Source organism: Cyprinodon tularosa, unplaced genomic scaffold, assembly GCF_016077235.1.
Source record: "Cyprinodon tularosa strain WSP-4 unplaced genomic scaffold, ASM1607723v1 ctg107, whole genome shotgun sequence".
NCBI lineage: Eukaryota > Metazoa > Chordata > Actinopteri > Cyprinodontiformes > Cyprinodontidae > Cyprinodon > Cyprinodon tularosa.
Window position 1 is genome coordinate 3,939,508 of NW_024037860.1, and position 18,095 is coordinate 3,957,602.

At 38.9% G+C, this 18,095-nt stretch overlaps 1 protein-coding gene across 1 annotated transcript; it reads left to right on the top strand.

Moving 5' to 3' along the window:
• Window positions 1–7,738: 7,738 nt before the first annotated feature.
• On the top strand, window positions 7,739–11,827 carry LOC119786548 (fucolectin-5-like). Its single transcript, XM_038289998.1, has 7 exons — window positions 7,739–7,763; window positions 9,134–9,167; window positions 9,342–9,371; window positions 9,483–9,503; window positions 9,555–9,822; window positions 9,969–10,114; window positions 11,508–11,827. Exons 2-7 carry the CDS (start codon window positions 9,134–9,136, stop codon window positions 11,825–11,827), a joined length of 819 nt encoding a protein of 272 aa, XP_038145926.1. The 5' UTR covers window positions 7,739–7,763.
• Window positions 11,828–18,095: the final 6,268 nt, after the last annotated feature.

Below are 18,095 nucleotides of genomic sequence, written 5' to 3' on the forward strand. Positions count from 1 at the left end.
TTAATTTCCAGAAATCTTTACCAGTTACTCCAAAAAAGTTATAAAACAATCCACTGGACTTTGATTCCATGATTGAAGATGTTTTGCTCCCATCCGGGAAACTGTTTCATTTCAAAATGTCAGAATTGGCATCGAGCTCCAAGCTTGATAAGAAGCCCAAACCAAAGCCTTGTTTTGGCTTATAGAATATGCAAATTGAACCGGAAGAACAGGTCCACCCCCTTAGGAATGGGGGGTTATTGAGATCTTTTGTTAGCCTGCAGCACCCAATACTGGACTATGCCTCTCAAAGGGGAATCTTTAGGGGCATTGTTGACCTGTCTGACCAGGCGAGATGTTTTGGTCCCCTGCATGAGGATGGGGGTTGAGATGATTGTGGGAAGGAATCAACTTTATCACTATATTGAAATAAATGGCTTCCGTCACACCCCTTTCAAACCACCTGTCTTCTTTGTCCAAAATGTGAACATTCTGGATCTAAAAAAAAAGTCTTTTGTCCATAAGATGTAGATGTACAGCCGAGTCTGGTCCTGAAGAGGTAGCTCTCCTGTGTTTGGCCATGTATCTGTGGAGAGATTGTTTGGTTTCTCCGCTATATAGATCAGAGCATTACTCACAGGTATTGCAGGCTAACAAAAGATCTTAACGACGACCATTCCTTAGGGGCAGACCTGTTTTATTTAGTGAATTTAATTTAAATTTAAATTTGGAAACACAGTCAAGTGCATTGATTTTTAACTTAATGGATGCACATGGGCTCTCCTGTGTCTCCCATAGTGCTGAACTTATACATGAAAGAAGTGGAAAGCAGAGCTCTATACTCATACATGGCAACAAATCCCAGTCACTGGTTCAGATACTTGATTGGGACATGGGTCAAAATAAAGACCAAGGATATCGACATGTTCACAGACCACATTAACACAGTGGACAGAAACATCAACATCACCCCGGAAGATGTGAAAGATTACAGCCTTGTCTTCATGGACTGTGGGGTTCACATCATGGAAGATAGACAACTCAACATAGAGGTCTGCAGGAAACCTACAAATGCCGATCAGTACCACCGTTTTGACTCGCACCACCCACTGGGACACAAGCTAAGCCTCATCAGAACCCCTCAGACACGAGCAGAAACCATCACCTTCACCAACAGAGGTTGAGACATACAAGGACATATCAGGACAACCCTGAAGAACTGTGGTTCTGCTGAGAGGGAAGAAAACAGAAGGAACATCGTCATTCCATATGTTGCTGGAGTCTCTGAAAAACCCAGGAGGATTTTAAGCCAGCACCAGATCCCTGTGCACTTCAAACCCGGCGACACTCTGAGACAAAAACTGGTTTATCCCTAAATTAAGACCCCCAAAAAAGGCCAACAATTTTGTTTATGCTGTACCGTGTAGTGAAGAGTGCACAGACCTGTACATTGGAGAGAGCATGCAACCATGAGCCATGTGCCAACAACAGGCACATGGCTCAAGACAGGAGGGCCACTCTTCAGGAAACCATCTTTCTTAACCTGGAAAAAGCATCTCTCAACAGAGGAATTGGTCTTAGACAAAACCTCTCATCTACTTATGAAGCACCTTTAGGAACAATACCCAGAAGATTCACCTCTCTAGAGCCCTCACCCAACTCACACTTCAATGAGGCATGTGACCGAAACCACTCTGACAAGGACGTTAACAACTTATCAGAAACCCCTAACAAACATTAAGACCCCCCATGTGACCTCGATGGCAATAGAAGGTGCCTGAGAAGTGTTGGCGTTGAAAGTAAAAAAATGCACAGCTTCATAACCTTCCCTAGCAACAGAAAAATGAGCTACAACAATGAGGTAATCTATTATATCATAGGTAGCATGAATTAGGCAACAAATCACAAAAGAAATGTTGGAACAGGTGGACGAATTCTTTTTATTACTATTTTATTATTTTATTACTATTTTTTAATTTCAGGGCCAATTTTCTGCTGTAGGGAAAGCATTCAGACCCCTTTAAATGGTTCACTCTTTGTTTCATTGCAGCCATTTGCTAAAATCAAAAAAGTTCATTTTATTTCTCATTATTCTACACTCAACACTAAATTTTGACAGAAAAAAAAGAAATGTATAAATATTTGCAAATTTATAAAAAAAGAAAAAAGAAAAAGTGAAATAACTAATCAGGACTCAACCCTTGAATTCAAATCAGTATGAGCCTGATAACAAATCTGGTCTCATATAACCACACCTGGAGCCTGGATTGGCCTTTGTTGACAGCTGAGGCCAGGATCCACTCCACACGCTAGATGGAGTCTGCCATTATCTCTTACCCTGAACTTTCCTAGTCCAGCTATAATGAGTATATTTGTATAGGTATGTGGTATATCTGTCAAAAGCACATGTATAAAGGTATATATTAAAACTAAAGTTACCAGGAAACAGCAAGAACAGAGCTGTTGATAAAGGCTTACTGCTACACAGACTATCAATTCAACAAAAATAGACATGTTAATCTTTCTGCAAATTAGGTGTCAGGAACATCTCTTATATAAACACAGTTTTTTCTGTCTATAATGCAAAACTGATGCAAACGTTTATAACATAGTATAATAGTTGTTTTGTTTTTCTAAATGATTCACAGAGGCGGTTGTTTTACATCTTTCTAAGAGCACATTTAGACTGAATCTTGCAACAGATTTTGAGATTTTATAGTAATATGACAATGTATTTGTAAAAAAATATTACAGTAAAATTGCAATATTATAAAAAGTTATTCTAATAAGACTAAATGTTTAATAGTTATCAAACAAGCTCAGCCAAACTGCAGCCTAAAGCATCTTAACTTTTGGTTTTTAATAAAGCAGGCCACTTCTTTAAAATGAAATATTACAACCTCATAATTTTATGAATTTATGTTCGTAATCAAAATTGTGTATTATATGTATATCTATGTATATCTATATATCTAAAATCTTCCTCACCCACCACGGGCAGTCTCCCTTTTTTCCTCTACTGCCAGTTTTGTCCTCTACCAGAGGTCTGAGAGCTTGAGGGTTCTACGCAGTATCTTTGCTGTTCCTAGAACTGCACTTTTCTGGACCAATATGTCTGATGTATTTCCTGGGATCTGCTGTAACCACCCTCGAGTTTGGGGGTCACTGACCCAAGGTCCCCAATGACCACAGGCACCACTGATGCCTTGACCTTCCAGGTTTTATCCAGCTGTTCTCTGAGCCCTGGTATTCATTTTCTCATGTTCCTATTTCCTGATGTTGCTGTCTACACTTGGTGTCTTGTCTGGTGTTGTAGATCTGGGCCTCTGGTGCTTTGGGCCTGCTCCTGTACAGCCATGGTGCAGCCTCTGTACTGTCCTGCAGTCTGGCATTGTTTGGCCATGATAGGATTTCCTGATATTTGCCACTTTGGTTATGTTTCAGTGGTACATCCTTTGTAGGGGCTTATCCTCCCATGATGAACCTCCAGCACCTAATTTTCTGTTCCCCATGGTCTGAGATATTCACTGGTTGTTCTTACAGCCAAGCGTCTCTAAGATAACTGCTGCTATGCAGTATATCAGCTCACTGGTGTCAGGGATGGTTGATGTAGGAGTTGCATGCAGAGCTGCATTCACGTCTTCTAGTAGACTTACTGATGGTACTTTATTTACTCTGTAACTGGCTTCATGGATGCCTGGTGGACATTTTTGCCATGATCTTATTTTTCAGGTCAGTTGCTGCCTCATTCTGTGTAGTTATGCTTATTGGGACGTTGTACTCTATGTCTGGCGGGGGGTTTGGTGTTAACCCCCCTGACCTAGGGTCCTGGTTCCCCCTTGCAAGACCAGTGGTTTTATAAATCGTCAGTCTGAAGTCGTGAGAGCAGTTGCCATTTATGGATGCTGGAAAATTGAGCTACAAGTTGTTTCGCTGTGATGCGGACTGTGGGTTTGAAGTGTCCATTTATCCCAAATCCACTTTCATGTAGCCCCTCTGACGAGCGTTACTGGAGTTGTAACATTTTAACAGAGCTCTGTTCTCGCATCTTGCTCACTTCCTTCTTGTTCCAGTAGCCCATTGTTAATCAAGGTGCTCTGGTTCACACATGACACAGACCTTGTGTTGGGAAGCCAGTTTGTGTGGATTGTTTTGTATGTTTCTTCTCTCTCCACCACCAGGTGGTGCCCTGTCCTCGTTGGGCCTCCCTGCACACCTGTGGCTCGTTGGTTCATTACTGCAGTCTAACCTGAGCTTCGTTTCTCTGAGTCTTATATTGTTTTTGTCTTGCTCTTCTGCAGGAAGCCTTCCTGTCCAATTGGATACCTGGACCTTCTCCCCCTGGAAGGATTTACTGAGTTCACACTGAGCAGGGGAGAACTTCCACATGATCCGTTCAAGTTCCCATCGGAAATCCAAGTGTCAGTCCGCTCCATTACTCCTCCGGTCTCCGCTCTCCAACGAATTCCCTTTTCTCTGGATAAACCCACACAGACTGGATTCAAGGATTGACAAGAGCCTCCTCAAAGGTGAGTCCCATTCCAGCATAATTCAAGCCGCAGTCTCATTTCCCACGGTCCCCCGAACTTATCTCTGTGATCTCCCCTTCAGACTTTCCGGTTCTGGTTCACCAGTTCTCTGAGTTCCAGATCCAACCTCTGTTCCCATTGCTACAAATACACCTGTTAAACTTTTCTCCGTGTTCCAGCTCTGTGTAAAATGTGTTCTTGGTCTTACTGTTTAGTGAAGTCATTTGAACATGCGTTTCCAGATCACTGCAAGTAAGGTTTTACAGTTAATTAATCCACAGTTAAAAAGAAGTGTAACAAGTAAAACTGAGTGATACAATGGAACTATAAGAATTTGTGGGACTTTTGAAGAATTAAATCAATAAAATTAGATTTTTATATTTGTCTGGTTCCAACATAATAAAGCTGTATATAACTCTGTAGACAACATGTACAGATAAATTGATATAAATTTAGAAGTTAAGCTGATGAATTGGATATTTTTTACATCATGTTTCAACATTTTTAAAGTACTGCTCAGATAATTTCTTATGATCCCCAGCTCTATCATGAATCCAGGTATATGCTGATGATAACATGTTAAAATGTTGTTCCTTGGAGACTGGATTCTCTATCCTTTAGCTTAGTCCTACATCTGTATAGGCTCCAGCTTTGTCTCAATACTACAACAACCAAATACATTTTATTTACGCTGAATAATTTAACAACCGACTATCCCACTATCCAGCTATGGATTTCACCACCAGCAAATAAGTTTCCGATTGAACTCATCTCTGTCCTTTGTAAACCAGATTGATAACCTACAAGTTACGACTAAAGCCAAAATATAAATTATCTTCTGACACAAATATGTCTTTTGGATCCTCTAATAGTCAGTAGCCTTCATTGTCCTCTTCATCCTTTCCTCATTAAATCACATGCAAAGTGAAAACCTACGGAGACTATAGGTAGAAGACTAAAATAAAATATAATCAGCTCTAAAACCTGAACTAAAATGTGACTATCAGATATCAACAATACAGTATACTTGAGGTCTGTGCCCTACATACACCCTCAGAGTTAAGGTAGAATATTAGGTACAGAGGTAAAAAGACGCAGGTAGAATATAATGCTGCAAACTCTGCACCAGCAGAATTTTGCATGTGCATGAGTCAATCCCAAACCAGGATTAACAGTCACATGAAAACATGGCTGTTATTGTAAAACTGAACACATTAGCAATGCAAAGCGAAGGTGGTGAATCTAGCGTGGAGAATGACGTGTTTTGGCAAATTACTTACATTTTATGGCTCCTGCGCATGCAAAGTACTTAAAGCCTGAAAAGTCTGAACTTTTGTGTATGTTTGTGTCATGAAACCCAATGAAAGACTAGATGTGGCTGTGACCTACAGTGAAAGAGGATTCTGGACAAGCTGTTTTTAATCAAAACTGAAGTCAGAGAAAATGAAGTTGACAAATAATAAAGTAGGGAATGCTGTTAAGAGGTTTGGGGGTGGCCTTTAAAGAAACCATTTCAATTTAAACCTCGAAGGACTGCTCAATTGTCCTGCCTCCAGTGCAGAGAACAGCCAGCTACAAAAAAAGCTATGAGAGTCCCGGTCATCCATGTTCGGCTGCAACCAAGAACAAGCAGGCGTGATGATGTAGGAACTTATCGTGCAAATTCGTCTGCCGTCTTGCTTTAGCATGCAAGGCAAACTTTTAAGGTGGGCAAAAGCAGGCAAAACTGTGAAATTTTCTCAAGTTTCGGGTTCAGTGTAAACAACACCTGCCTTTAGGAGGACAGTGGTACATTAGAGAAGCCCGCCTCGGAGACATATCAGGGAGAGGTTGCAGTTGGCAGTGGGTCAACAGAGCAGGGGGAGAGCCGGCAGTTGGGCAGTTTCTGCTATGGAGATAGGATGATGAAACAGTCTTAGGGTTAAATTAAAATACAGTATGTCTTTTTTTAAAAGCACACATAAACCTCTTAGGAGCATCCCTATCATTTGCCGACATTATTTTCTCTGTCTTAAATTTGATATAAAAATGCTTGTCTCCGCTTCCTCCTTCTCTGTAGGTCACAATAACATCTACACTGTGATTGGATTTTGTGATGCAAATGTGAACAAAAGTTCCGATTTTTCAACTCCCGCAAATTGTGTACCTTGCAGGTGTGGCAAAAGCAAAAAGGCAATCTGTAAAAGTAAAAAAAAAAAATCTGCAGTGAGTTTGAGTCTTTATATAGACAAGGCCTTGGTCGGTCCCCCCCCCTTTAACGACCGACCTCCCGAATCATAGACAGGTTTCAGATACTACAGTCTAACAATGGAACCAAACGACCCACTCGTCGGTTTCAGTTTACATGTTTCCAAGCAATACAAGGCCTTGTCTATATAAAGACTCAAACTCACTGCGGATTCAGATATTGAATTAAGAAAGCTTCGTGGAGGGGAAGCGAAACGTCTTCAAACCTTGGAAACCAAGTCCAGTGGATTGTTTTTTTTTAACTTTTACGGAATGACTCTGACCTGGATGACTGAGAATCTTCATCAGCAAAAAAGGCAGTCACCTTGCTAATCACCACCTTCACCTCACTCCACTTCAAAGCGCTCCAGACAAGCTATCTACATTGGAATTTTATGGAAATCATTCACTCCAGGTGCAAAATTGACGTTTGGAGTGACTGTGCTGAAGGCATAATGACATAGCAACATAAAAAAAAAAACTGCTTAATTTGTTTAATTTCTTTTACATTTTTTGTGTCAGAAAGGGACAAAATTATATGTATAAAAAATGCATTTGTCACATTTTATTTTCATAGCAGGCATGAGGACCCCTTGTATACCGAAGCCCTGTGCGATTGCAGAGTTCACACAGTCCATGCAATGGCTCTGTCCATGTGCTGTGTGCCAGAAAAAATGAAGTGCATGTTGGAAGACAAAATGCATATCTAAAGCAAATATGTAATGCCTTTATACTCCGCTCCATTCACAACCCCTTCTCTGCGTTGCTCTACCTGCTCTGTCCCTTGACCCTTGCCTGGTGCATCTCCTTTGTCCAGATTGCTTATGAGACACGCTATGATAATTATTTTGTTATTTTTGTGAAATTCAAAAGAAACATGCAAAGGTCTGAATTTTGAATGAAACTCTGTGGTAAGAGCTGTATATTTGAATTAGGGCGTGAAACAAATGCATTTCTATGTAAGCTGCAGCGGAGGAAGCAGAATTCACTGAAAGGAACATCAGAGTGGAGCGAGGACCAACTGTTAAGGTGAGGGAGACTGTTATATGTGAACTGCAGAAAGTTAAGAGCAGATTTTTTAGTTTTGAGCATTAATATTGCAACTTTTTAAGTAAGTTTTTAGCAACAATAATTTTACCTTACAACAGGTAGTAGATTTTAATTCTTGCCTGTACTTTATACAAACAAACAAAAAAATGTTCATAAAGTTTTCTCATATCCTGCATGTACTTACATTATTATTTAATACATTGCATGTATTAAATACATACATACATACACTACCGTTCAACAGTTTGGGGTCACCCAAGCAATTTTGTGTTTTCCTGAAGAGCCATACTTATTCACCACCATATGTTGTGAAATGAATAGAAAATAGAGTCAATACATTGACAAGGTTAGAAATAATGATTTGTATTTGAAATAAGATTTTTTTTTTTTTAATCAAACTTTGCTTTTGTCAAAGAATCCTCCATTTGCAGCAATTACAGCATTGCAGACCTTTGGCATTCTATCTGTTAATTTGTTGAAGTAATCTGGAGAAATTGCACCCCGCGCTTCCAGAAGCAGCTCCCACAAGTTGGATTGGTTGGATGGGCACTTCTTGTGTACCATACGGTCAAGCTGCTCCCACAACAGCTCAATGGGGTTCAGATTTGGTGAGTGCACTGGCCAATCCATTACCGATAGAATACCAGCTGCCTGCTTCTGCTCTAAATAGTTCTTGCACAATTTGGAGGTGTGTTGAGCGTCATTGTCCTGTTGTAGATTGAAATTGGCTCCAATCAAGCTCCGTCCACTGGGTATGGCATGGTGTTGCAAAATGGAGTGATAGCCTTCCTTATTCAGAATCCCTTTTACCCTGTACAAATCTCCCACCTTACCAGCACCAAAGCAACCCCAGACCATCACATTACCTCCACCATGCTTAACAGATTCTTCAAGCATCTTTTCATTTGTTCTGCGTCTCACAAACTTATTCTTTGTGATCCAAACACCTCAAACTTGGATTCATCCATCCACATCACTTTTTTCCAGTCTTCCTCTGTCCAATGTCTGACCAGACATTTGCAGCTAGAATAGTCATTTACCACATTAGCAATGTATAGAGTGTATTTCTTCAAAGTTAAGACTAGTTTAAAGTTATCTTCATTGAAATGTACAGTGCTTTTCCTTCAAAAATAAGGACATTTCAATGTGACCCCAAACTTTTGAACGATAGTGTAAATCTTTTTTAGACCAATATAACCTATCTTCCTTTATTTCTCTCTCCAACCCTACATGTTTTACTGGTACTCAATAAAGTACAATAAAGTAGGGGCAGAGAAGGCTTTTTTTGTACACTAGTTAAAATGTTGAAAATTGTGAATGATCCTGCATATTTGTCCTTTCCTTTCAAGATGCTGTGGAGTTTGGTTTTCATCTGGGTTATAAGTAAGTGGCTGTTTTTCATTTGTTTGGATCTCTATCTCACAATTGTTTAAATAATCACAACGAGGAGTAAGAGTTCAGGTTTACAACAAATGGATCTAGTTTGAAAGAATTGAAACTGTTGTTTTAGAAAAAAAAAAAAGAAATCATATATTAGTGTTGTTTCATTATTTACAGCAACCCAAAATGTAGCCGTGCAGACAACAGGTAGGATCAAATATTCTTTGTGGAACAAATAGATGATTGCTACTGACATAAACCAAAATGTTAGATACATTAAACTAGGCTAATATTTTATTTTTTGTTCTTCATCTTCAGATCTCTGCAACACAAAGAACACCCTGTGCATACAAAATGACAAATAAAGAAGTCTAAGTCTAAGTCTAAGTCTAAATCTGACCGGGAAGACTGCATCTCAGTCTTCCGATTTTTTTGCAAATGGCAGTCCATACATTGCTAACAGAGCCTTTGATGGGGATCGCTTCATATGTTCTCACACCGAGTTGCAGACTAACCCTTGGTGGAGAATTGACCTGCAGGGGATATACAGCATTTCCTGTATCTCTGTCTATAATAGGAACGGTTTAAATACCAATATATCAGGAGCTCAAATCTACATTGGGAATTCTCTAGAGAACAATGGCACCAACAATAGGCTGTAAGAACATCATGATGCCTTAATGGGATTTATATTATATTTTTGACCTTAAAATAAATTAAAATTAAACCGGATGATCCGGCAGTGTTATAGTTTTGCGGTGTATTCATTATCTGCTCTGCTGTTTTGATTTTCCTCTTATTCAGGGTTTACAATATCACAGACTTCCAAGAAAATCAGCTAAATATCTTCAGATTTTCCGAATCAGTGGCAGGGCGATACGTGACTTTCTTCACACCAAAAAGGTCACATATGATTCTTTGTGAGGTGAACATTACTGGCACAGAGATAGGTAGGTCTGATTTAATTCTCAGTCGGTTTGAAGCTTAAATGTTTGCATTGATATCTTTATTAAACATCTCCTTTAAACATGACATATTTTCATCTTAATTTCTATGGTTGTAATTTCTGTGTGTAACAACTTCAGCTGCAACATCTATTTCAAGTTAGAATAATTATGTAATGTCTATGTAGGGAAAACAGATTTTCATCATGATGCAATTATTAAATAGTTTCATGCAATAATTTGACTAAACTTTTCATATATTTATAACTTTCTGTGTAATTTCCACCATTACAGGGCAGAATCTTTTTTTCAACCATTGTTGGTGCTGACAGACATGTTAGATTTGGGCTTTTAATGGTGCATTATTGTTTTATTGTTGTTGTTGTTGTTTTTTTTAAGTAAAATGCTGTTAAAATAAACTTTAGGTTTATTATAGATTTTAAAACGAATATTTCATCAGAAGTTGAAATGTATACTTACACTGTCATAAACATTTCAAGAAATTCCTTTTGGTAAGCTGCACCCGTTTGAATCCATTTTCAATAATCTCACTGATATAATGATGAGATGTTCAGTTTACCAAACAGGGAGTCATGCATTTTTTTTTTTTATTCTAAAAAGGTGTTGCTCAAAAAAGGAAACCTGAATAATTAGCTTGAATTCAATACTACCCAGAAAGACAAGCCAGAGCCTTCCAGCAGTGTCTGGAAATGTTATGGTCAATGAGGCAGAGCTGAACCTTTTGGCTTAGACTTAGACTCAACTTTATTTATGTCTTTGGATTACTCCTTCAGGGAAATTCTGGTTGCAGTAGCTTATATAGAGTACAAGGAATCAAATCAAAATGCCATTCAAGATAAAAAAAAATATGACAGACAATATAAAAAGATTGTATCTAGTACCATAAAAGCATAAAAGAAAGAAAAAAGTTGTAATGTCCTGAAATATGTTTCCCTTAGATATAAAAACATGTGCACAGTAGAGAGCTATGGGAAGACTAGATGGGAGTTGACTTGGGTTATTGCACTTGTACTGAAGAGATGTACTGGCCATATAAATAAGTAAAACCAAGTACACAGGCTACACAGTAGTTGGCATGTGTTATTGCACAGTGAGAGAACAGAATATTGCAAATGAGTAATGTTTTGCATAACATGTGCAAGTAGGGGGTGCTGACCCTTGTCCCTCTTCTTATCATCTCCTCCTTCCCCCAAGTCAGGAGCTGTACAGTTTGATGGATTGGGGAACAAAGGAGTTCTGGAGTTCTACAGTCTGTTGGTCCTGTATTTGGGGAGGAGGAATCTCTCAATGATCAGGCTCCTCTTAGTGGTGAAGACTGTGTGCAGAGGGTGGCTAAAAGTATGACATTTTTTCCTGTTTCTGTCTCTCTGTGTATCAGAATCTCCCTTTAAGCTGATCAACATTAACAAGACCTGGGAAGACTCTCGGTCCTACTGCAGGGCTAATCACAGAGGTCTAGCTACTATACTGGATGAGCAGCTTCAGTTCTTTGCTGCAATGGAGGCAGAGAAGGCCAATAGTCCCTTTGCATGGATCGGCCTTCGCTTCGTCTGCAACAAGCCGGTCTGGTTCTGGGCTGATAACTGTACAATTGATTATGAAGTCTGTGACATAAGTGGAGCCATGGAGACCAAAGGACAGCATAAATGGTTCAGCAAGTCTGATACTGAAAAGTTCAATTTCATCTGTGCTTTGTAAAAAAACTAAATCTAACTGCTTTTCTTCATAGGTAGAAAAAGGCTTTTTCTTTTAAATTGTATATTGGAAAATATAATTGTCTGCGACATCTGGAGATGGAGGGTTGACAGGATATGGATGGATGGATGGATAATCGTATGTGTTGTGCCATATGCCAATGATCATGGTCTTTGGGCATTGGGAACCAGTGTCCATATTTCATCTTGATATGATGATGTGGAATCAGCTGTCCAATCTCTGCGAACCCCCCCTTTTCAGCCAAGGCCTCCACAGGCAAGTCACATGGCAGCCCACAGAGGTGTGAACAACCACCCCCCTCTGTGTGAGGACAGACAAAACCCCAGAGCACACAGAAGATTCTCTCTCTTTTTGCCTCCTGCGCTCTTTGCCTCCTCTCCCTTGCCCATGAAGCTGGGGTCCGCTTCTGCCCGGATCTCCACTGTCGTGGAGAACCAAGGCCCAGAGGGGACCCAGACCTCCAGAATCATCAAGGATGGGTCATTGTGGTAACCTTTCAGAAACAAACCTCTGAAAAACAGACCTTTTGCAACACATTTCTCTTGAGTCTCAGAACTTATAGAGCCAGACTGGAGAGGAGGCCTACCCTGCCTTGATGAATGACTGAGACAAAGAATCCCTGGTTATTGCCCTGAATACTGAGCTGCAGCTGGATGAGACTCAAGCTTTCCAACTGGAGATGGAAAAAGGTTTGCAGGTCTGGCATGATTAGGGACAGAACAAACAACATGTCTTTTGATGATGACTAAAGCCAATGCTAACAGAATGGAATGCATGCTACACTATGCTATAGTAACATGTGTTGAGCTGTTGCTGAAGCTTGGACAAGCTTTACTTCACTAAGGGTTTACACACTGGTATAACATTAGTGTTCATGTGTTCCTCAAATGCTCATTACATTTCCAATAGCAAGTATGACCAAGAGTCATTTAGTGGAATCCTGATGTCTTTTCGCTTCTTGCTATTTCAAAGAGGGTAAAGAATCATTTAACTAAAGGGTATTGGTTCTTGATTAAGCAAATCATTTACAGTGGGGACTGGTTGGAAATGGACGGTTTCCTGCGTGATTCCTGTGTGATTCCCACGTGAATCACGTTGTATTTCCTGAGGCCAGTTTTTTTATTTCAAAAAGAACTGCAATGTACCCGGACAACCACCAGGTGGCGCTTGGGACCTCTGCCGTGCTGAGGGTGACGTTTGTGGGCCTGCAGTCAACTGAAAAGCAGGTTTATTGGGGATCTTGGTGTGATACTGTGCTATTTTATTTTGTTTTTGATTAAAATAAAGTTAATGAATTAATTTAACATAAGATTATGCAGTCAAGTGACTGCATAATCTTATTTTATGAAAATGGTTGCGTAGTTATAGATACACCTCCGATCTTATCTGAGAACTGTTATTTCTATTTATCTGCATCGCTATTATTTAATGAAAAATAAAATTAATTAAGTTGGAGCCGGGGATACGGACTGTAGCGCAACCAGAGAAAGGCGACAGAGACAGTGCTGCGGCTGGTGATGTTGAAATTAAAATCATATCCAAAGTTGATTCCTCATTAAGATAAGCCAAAGTTATTCAAAAGGGTATGTAAGAAAATATATTTTCTTTAGTTTTGTAAAATATAAGTGCCGTTGAAAGCTTTGTTTTTGTGTGTTACTTTCTTGCCGTGCAATACGTGACACCCCTCCCAGTCTGGTCAAGTAGCAGACTGGGAGGGATGTCACGTCTTGCGAACTTATAGCGCAGTGGTTAAGCTGAGTGGTGTGTAGACTAATAGCTTGTGGGTTCAATCCCAACTGTGGCCGAGTTGCCTTAAAGGGATAGTTTTGTATTTTTGACATGAATCTGTATGGCATCCCGATCACCAGCGGCATGCAATCACACTGACTTACCCCTGGCAGCGTCCTGTGAGCAGAGTTATCGTCCAGTTTTGGTCAAGCCGAAAGTAGTCCTGCAGGTTTTTAGGAACAGCGAAATAAAACTTTTCTCTTCCCAAAACATTATGTGTCCAAAAGAGTGATATTTTCGCATCCCAAAAACATTGTAGTGGAAAAAGTCACACGTCGTTATCAATTGGTCCTATTTTCTCTCTGTTCGTATCAGTGCGCGCCGTCATTCAGACAGCGAGCCCAACAACAGCCATGTCTCCTTCCGCGGCGGAGGGAGACATGGCTGTTGTTGGGCTCGCTGTCTGAATGACGGCGCGCACTGATACGAACAGAGAGAAAATAGGACCAATTGATAACGACGTGTGACTTTTTCCACTACAATGTTTTTGGGATGCGAAAATATCACTCTTTTGGACACATAATGTTTTGGGAAGAGAAAAGTTTTATTTCGCTGTTCCTAAAAACCTGCAGGACTACTTTCGGCTTGACCAAAACTGGACGATAACTCTGCTCACAGGACGCTGCCAGGGGTAAGTCAGTGTGATTGCATGCCGCTGGTGATCGGGATGCCATACAGATTCATGTCAAAAATACCGAACTATCCCTTTAAATGTTTTTTTTTTTTTTTTTTTTTTATAAAGCATCTTAATGCACCTTTTTCCTCCCTGTTTGCACCTCCAGTAACTTCTATGCCAATATGTGACGAGTGAATTTCTCCGCTGTGAGATCAATAAAGCTCATCTAATCACATCTACTCCAATCTAAATAAATAAATAAATATACACATGTTCAATAAATAAATAAGCATTCAATTAATTACCCCCAATAAATGGTGAAATGATATGTTCTCATAATAAATCATTTATTTAAAAAATGCTGTTATGTTCCTTTTTTTTAAAATACCTTTTAAAATGCTTAACTATTTTTATTCTTTTATTTTCTTTCAAAAAATCACTAGATTTTAAAAACACTCATAGGTTTTGAAAGGTATTATATATATATAGAAACTAAAACGCTCGGATCTTTCTGTCATTTTGTGTGCGTGTGAAGCATCTGCAATGTTTTCGTTAAATATTCAAATAAATAAGATGGACTTTAAACTAGCAGACACGTTTGGATTTTTGCCATTTAATTTTTTTATTTAATTTTAAAAACGAAAGAAATGGAAATGGGGTTTGACGAAAACCAGAAATATGGTCTGCCTGCATTCATGAACAACTTATGTTTGTGAGACCCCCTACCCCTCAGGACCCCCGCCTAATCAGTGCAAAAAATAACGACAAATGGCTTTAGCAGGTTATTCAGAGTTGACGCGGTACTTTGCAGACAACTTACTCTCTTGTTCTCTGACAATAGAATTCAACCACCACCATTTACAGAGACCCCCTCCCCCTCACAGCTCAACTTTGTGGTTTCAACACTGCAGCGAAAGTTTCCTGATATGGGGAAGAGTGACTTGAAGGACTGCATTGATAAGATCAACGAATTTCTCCGTACAACACGCAAATCATCCCAACGACTCTCAATGTAAACCTGTTCAGTATTCATCACAATAAACACATTTTCTCTCATGCTCTTTTCCCACTTTGTGTTGTTTTAAAATCTAATCTGAAATATAGAAATAGAAATTATAGAAACAAAATGTTTCACAGCAGTTTTTTCAGGAACAGAATCAGGTTTATTGACATTGTCAGAGAAGGAGTTCACAAACTAGGGATTTTTTTATGGTACAATCGTGCAAGATGACACATATAAGGGTAAATAGAATTATAAAAATATCTAAACACTGTGGCAATATATAAGCAATATCTATACCGTATATCCAGGTCTGGGACGGATTTTAGCAGGGGCTTACCGGGGCTGCAGCCCGGGGCCCCGGCATTCCCGTAGGATTTATATTTTTGTGAATGGATAGCGTTAGAATTTACCGTATTTTCACGACTATAAGCTAAAATCCGTCCCAGACCTGGATATACGGTATAGATATTGCTTATATATTGCCACAGTGTTTAGATATTTTTATAATTCTATTTACCCTTATATGTGTCATCTTGCACGATTGTACCATAAAAAAATCCCTAGTTTGTGAACTCCTTCTCTGACAATGTCAATAAACCTGATTCTGTTCCTGAAAAAACTGCTGTGAAACATTTTGTTTCTATAATTTCTATTTCTATATTTCAGATTAGATTTTAAAACAACACAAAGTGGGAAAAGAGCATGAGAGAAAATGTGTTTATTGTGATGAATACTGAACAGGTTTACATTGAGAGTCGTTGGGATGATTTGCGTGTTGTACGGAGAAATTCGTTGATCTTATCAATGCAGTCCTTCAAGTCACTCTTCCCCATATCAGGAAACTTTCGCTGCAGTGTTGAAACCACAAAGTTGAGCTGTGAGGGGGAGGGGGTCTCTGTAAATGGTGGTGGTTGAATTCTATTGTCAGAGAACAAGAGAGTAAGTTGTCTGCAAAGTACCGCGTCAACTCTGAATAACCTGCTAAAGCCATTTGTCGTTATTTTTTGCACTGATTAGGCGGGGGTCCTGAGGGGTAGGGTACGGTGGCTGAGAAGTGCAAAACACATTTACAATTCAAAAACACATTAACAAATAAAAAACAAAATAACATTTGAAGAAACAAAATTATATTTTGTGAAACAAATGTATTTTTGAAAAAAAAGTTTAAATTTTTAAAAACAAATTTACATTTTAGCAAACAAATTTACATTAACAAATAAACAAAATAAAATTTGAAGAAACAAAATTATATTTTATGAAACAAATGTATTTTTGAAAAAAAAGTTTAAATTTTTAAAAACACATTTACAAGTCAAAAACACATTAACAAATAAAAAACAAAATAACATTTGAAGAAACAAAATTATATTTTGTGAAACAAATGTATTTTTGAAAAAAAAGTTTAAATTTTTAAAAACAAATTTACATTTTAGCAAACAAATTTACATTAACAAATAAACAAAATAAAATTTGAAGAAACAAAATTATATTTTATGAAACAAATGTATTTTTGAAAAAAAAGTTTAAATTTTTAAAAACACATTTACAATTCAAAAACACATTAACAAATAAAAAACAAAATAACATTTGAAGAAACAAAATTATATTTTATGAAACAAATGTATTTTTGAAAAAAAAAGTTAAAATTTTTAAAAACAAATTTACATTTTAGGAAACAAATTCACATTTTAAATAAGTTAGATTTTAGGTGAGAGAAAGTTTCATTTTAGAGAAAAAAAAATACATTATAGGGAAACAAATTTACATCAAAAAAAAAATTGACCGTTCGGAAACACTTGTACAAGTGCAAAGACAAAACTGCAAGTGGCAAAACACATTTACATAGCCAAAAACAAATTAACAGAAGACGGCTACACGGAAAGGGAATGTCCCAGTGACCGGATGTGACGTCACGATTACCCTGACTTGTAGTACAAACAGCTCAAGCTGTAGTCCTCCTGCTTCACGTGAAAAGTCAGCGGCGATTTTAGATGGAAAGAATTGCACTGAAGCTGTTTTTCTTAAGTTTACGCTAACCGAACAATGTTTTCAGCCAATTTACACCATTTTGTTCTTCGTGCGGACGGTCTCTGGAACTTTTACGGGACACGGACCAGGTGGCAGGACCAAGCAGCAGGGCCGGGCGTATTACTGGCCGGAGCCACTATTATTTTGTCATGTAGTTTTTTAATTACTTTTCTTTGGTATTTAATTATTTTTTGGGTATTTTTCCTGCCGTTTTTCGGCAAATGCCTTATTTATAGTACTTCTAACTAGATTGTTTTATATATATATATATATATATATATATATATATATATATATATATATAGGCTATATATTGTGATGTTATCGCTTAATAACCTGTATTAAAATGTATTCTTTATGGGTTTCTTTTTATTGTGATGTTATTGCTTAATAAACTGCATTAAAACTTTTATAATGTCACATTTACTTGATGGAACGGAGTACTTTATCTGCGAATAAGTGGCCTCGGCCGGCAGCAGCCACCATCGGCCTCTCCGATGGCAAGCTCTGCCGGCAGCGGCCACCATCGGCCTCTCCGATGGCAAGCTCTGCCGGCAGCGGCCACCATCGGCCTCTCCGATGGCAAGCTCTGCCGACAGCGGCCACCATCGGCCTCTCCGATGGCAAGCTCTGCCGGCAGCGGCCACCATCGGCCTCTCCGATGGCAGGCTCTGCCGGCAGCCACTGTCACGAATTGAGCCCGGCCCTGCTGCTTGGTCCTGCCACCTTGTACCGTGTCCCGTAAAAGTTCCAGAGACCGTCCGCACGAAGAACAAAATGGTGTAAATTGGCTGAAAACATTGTTCGGTTAGCGT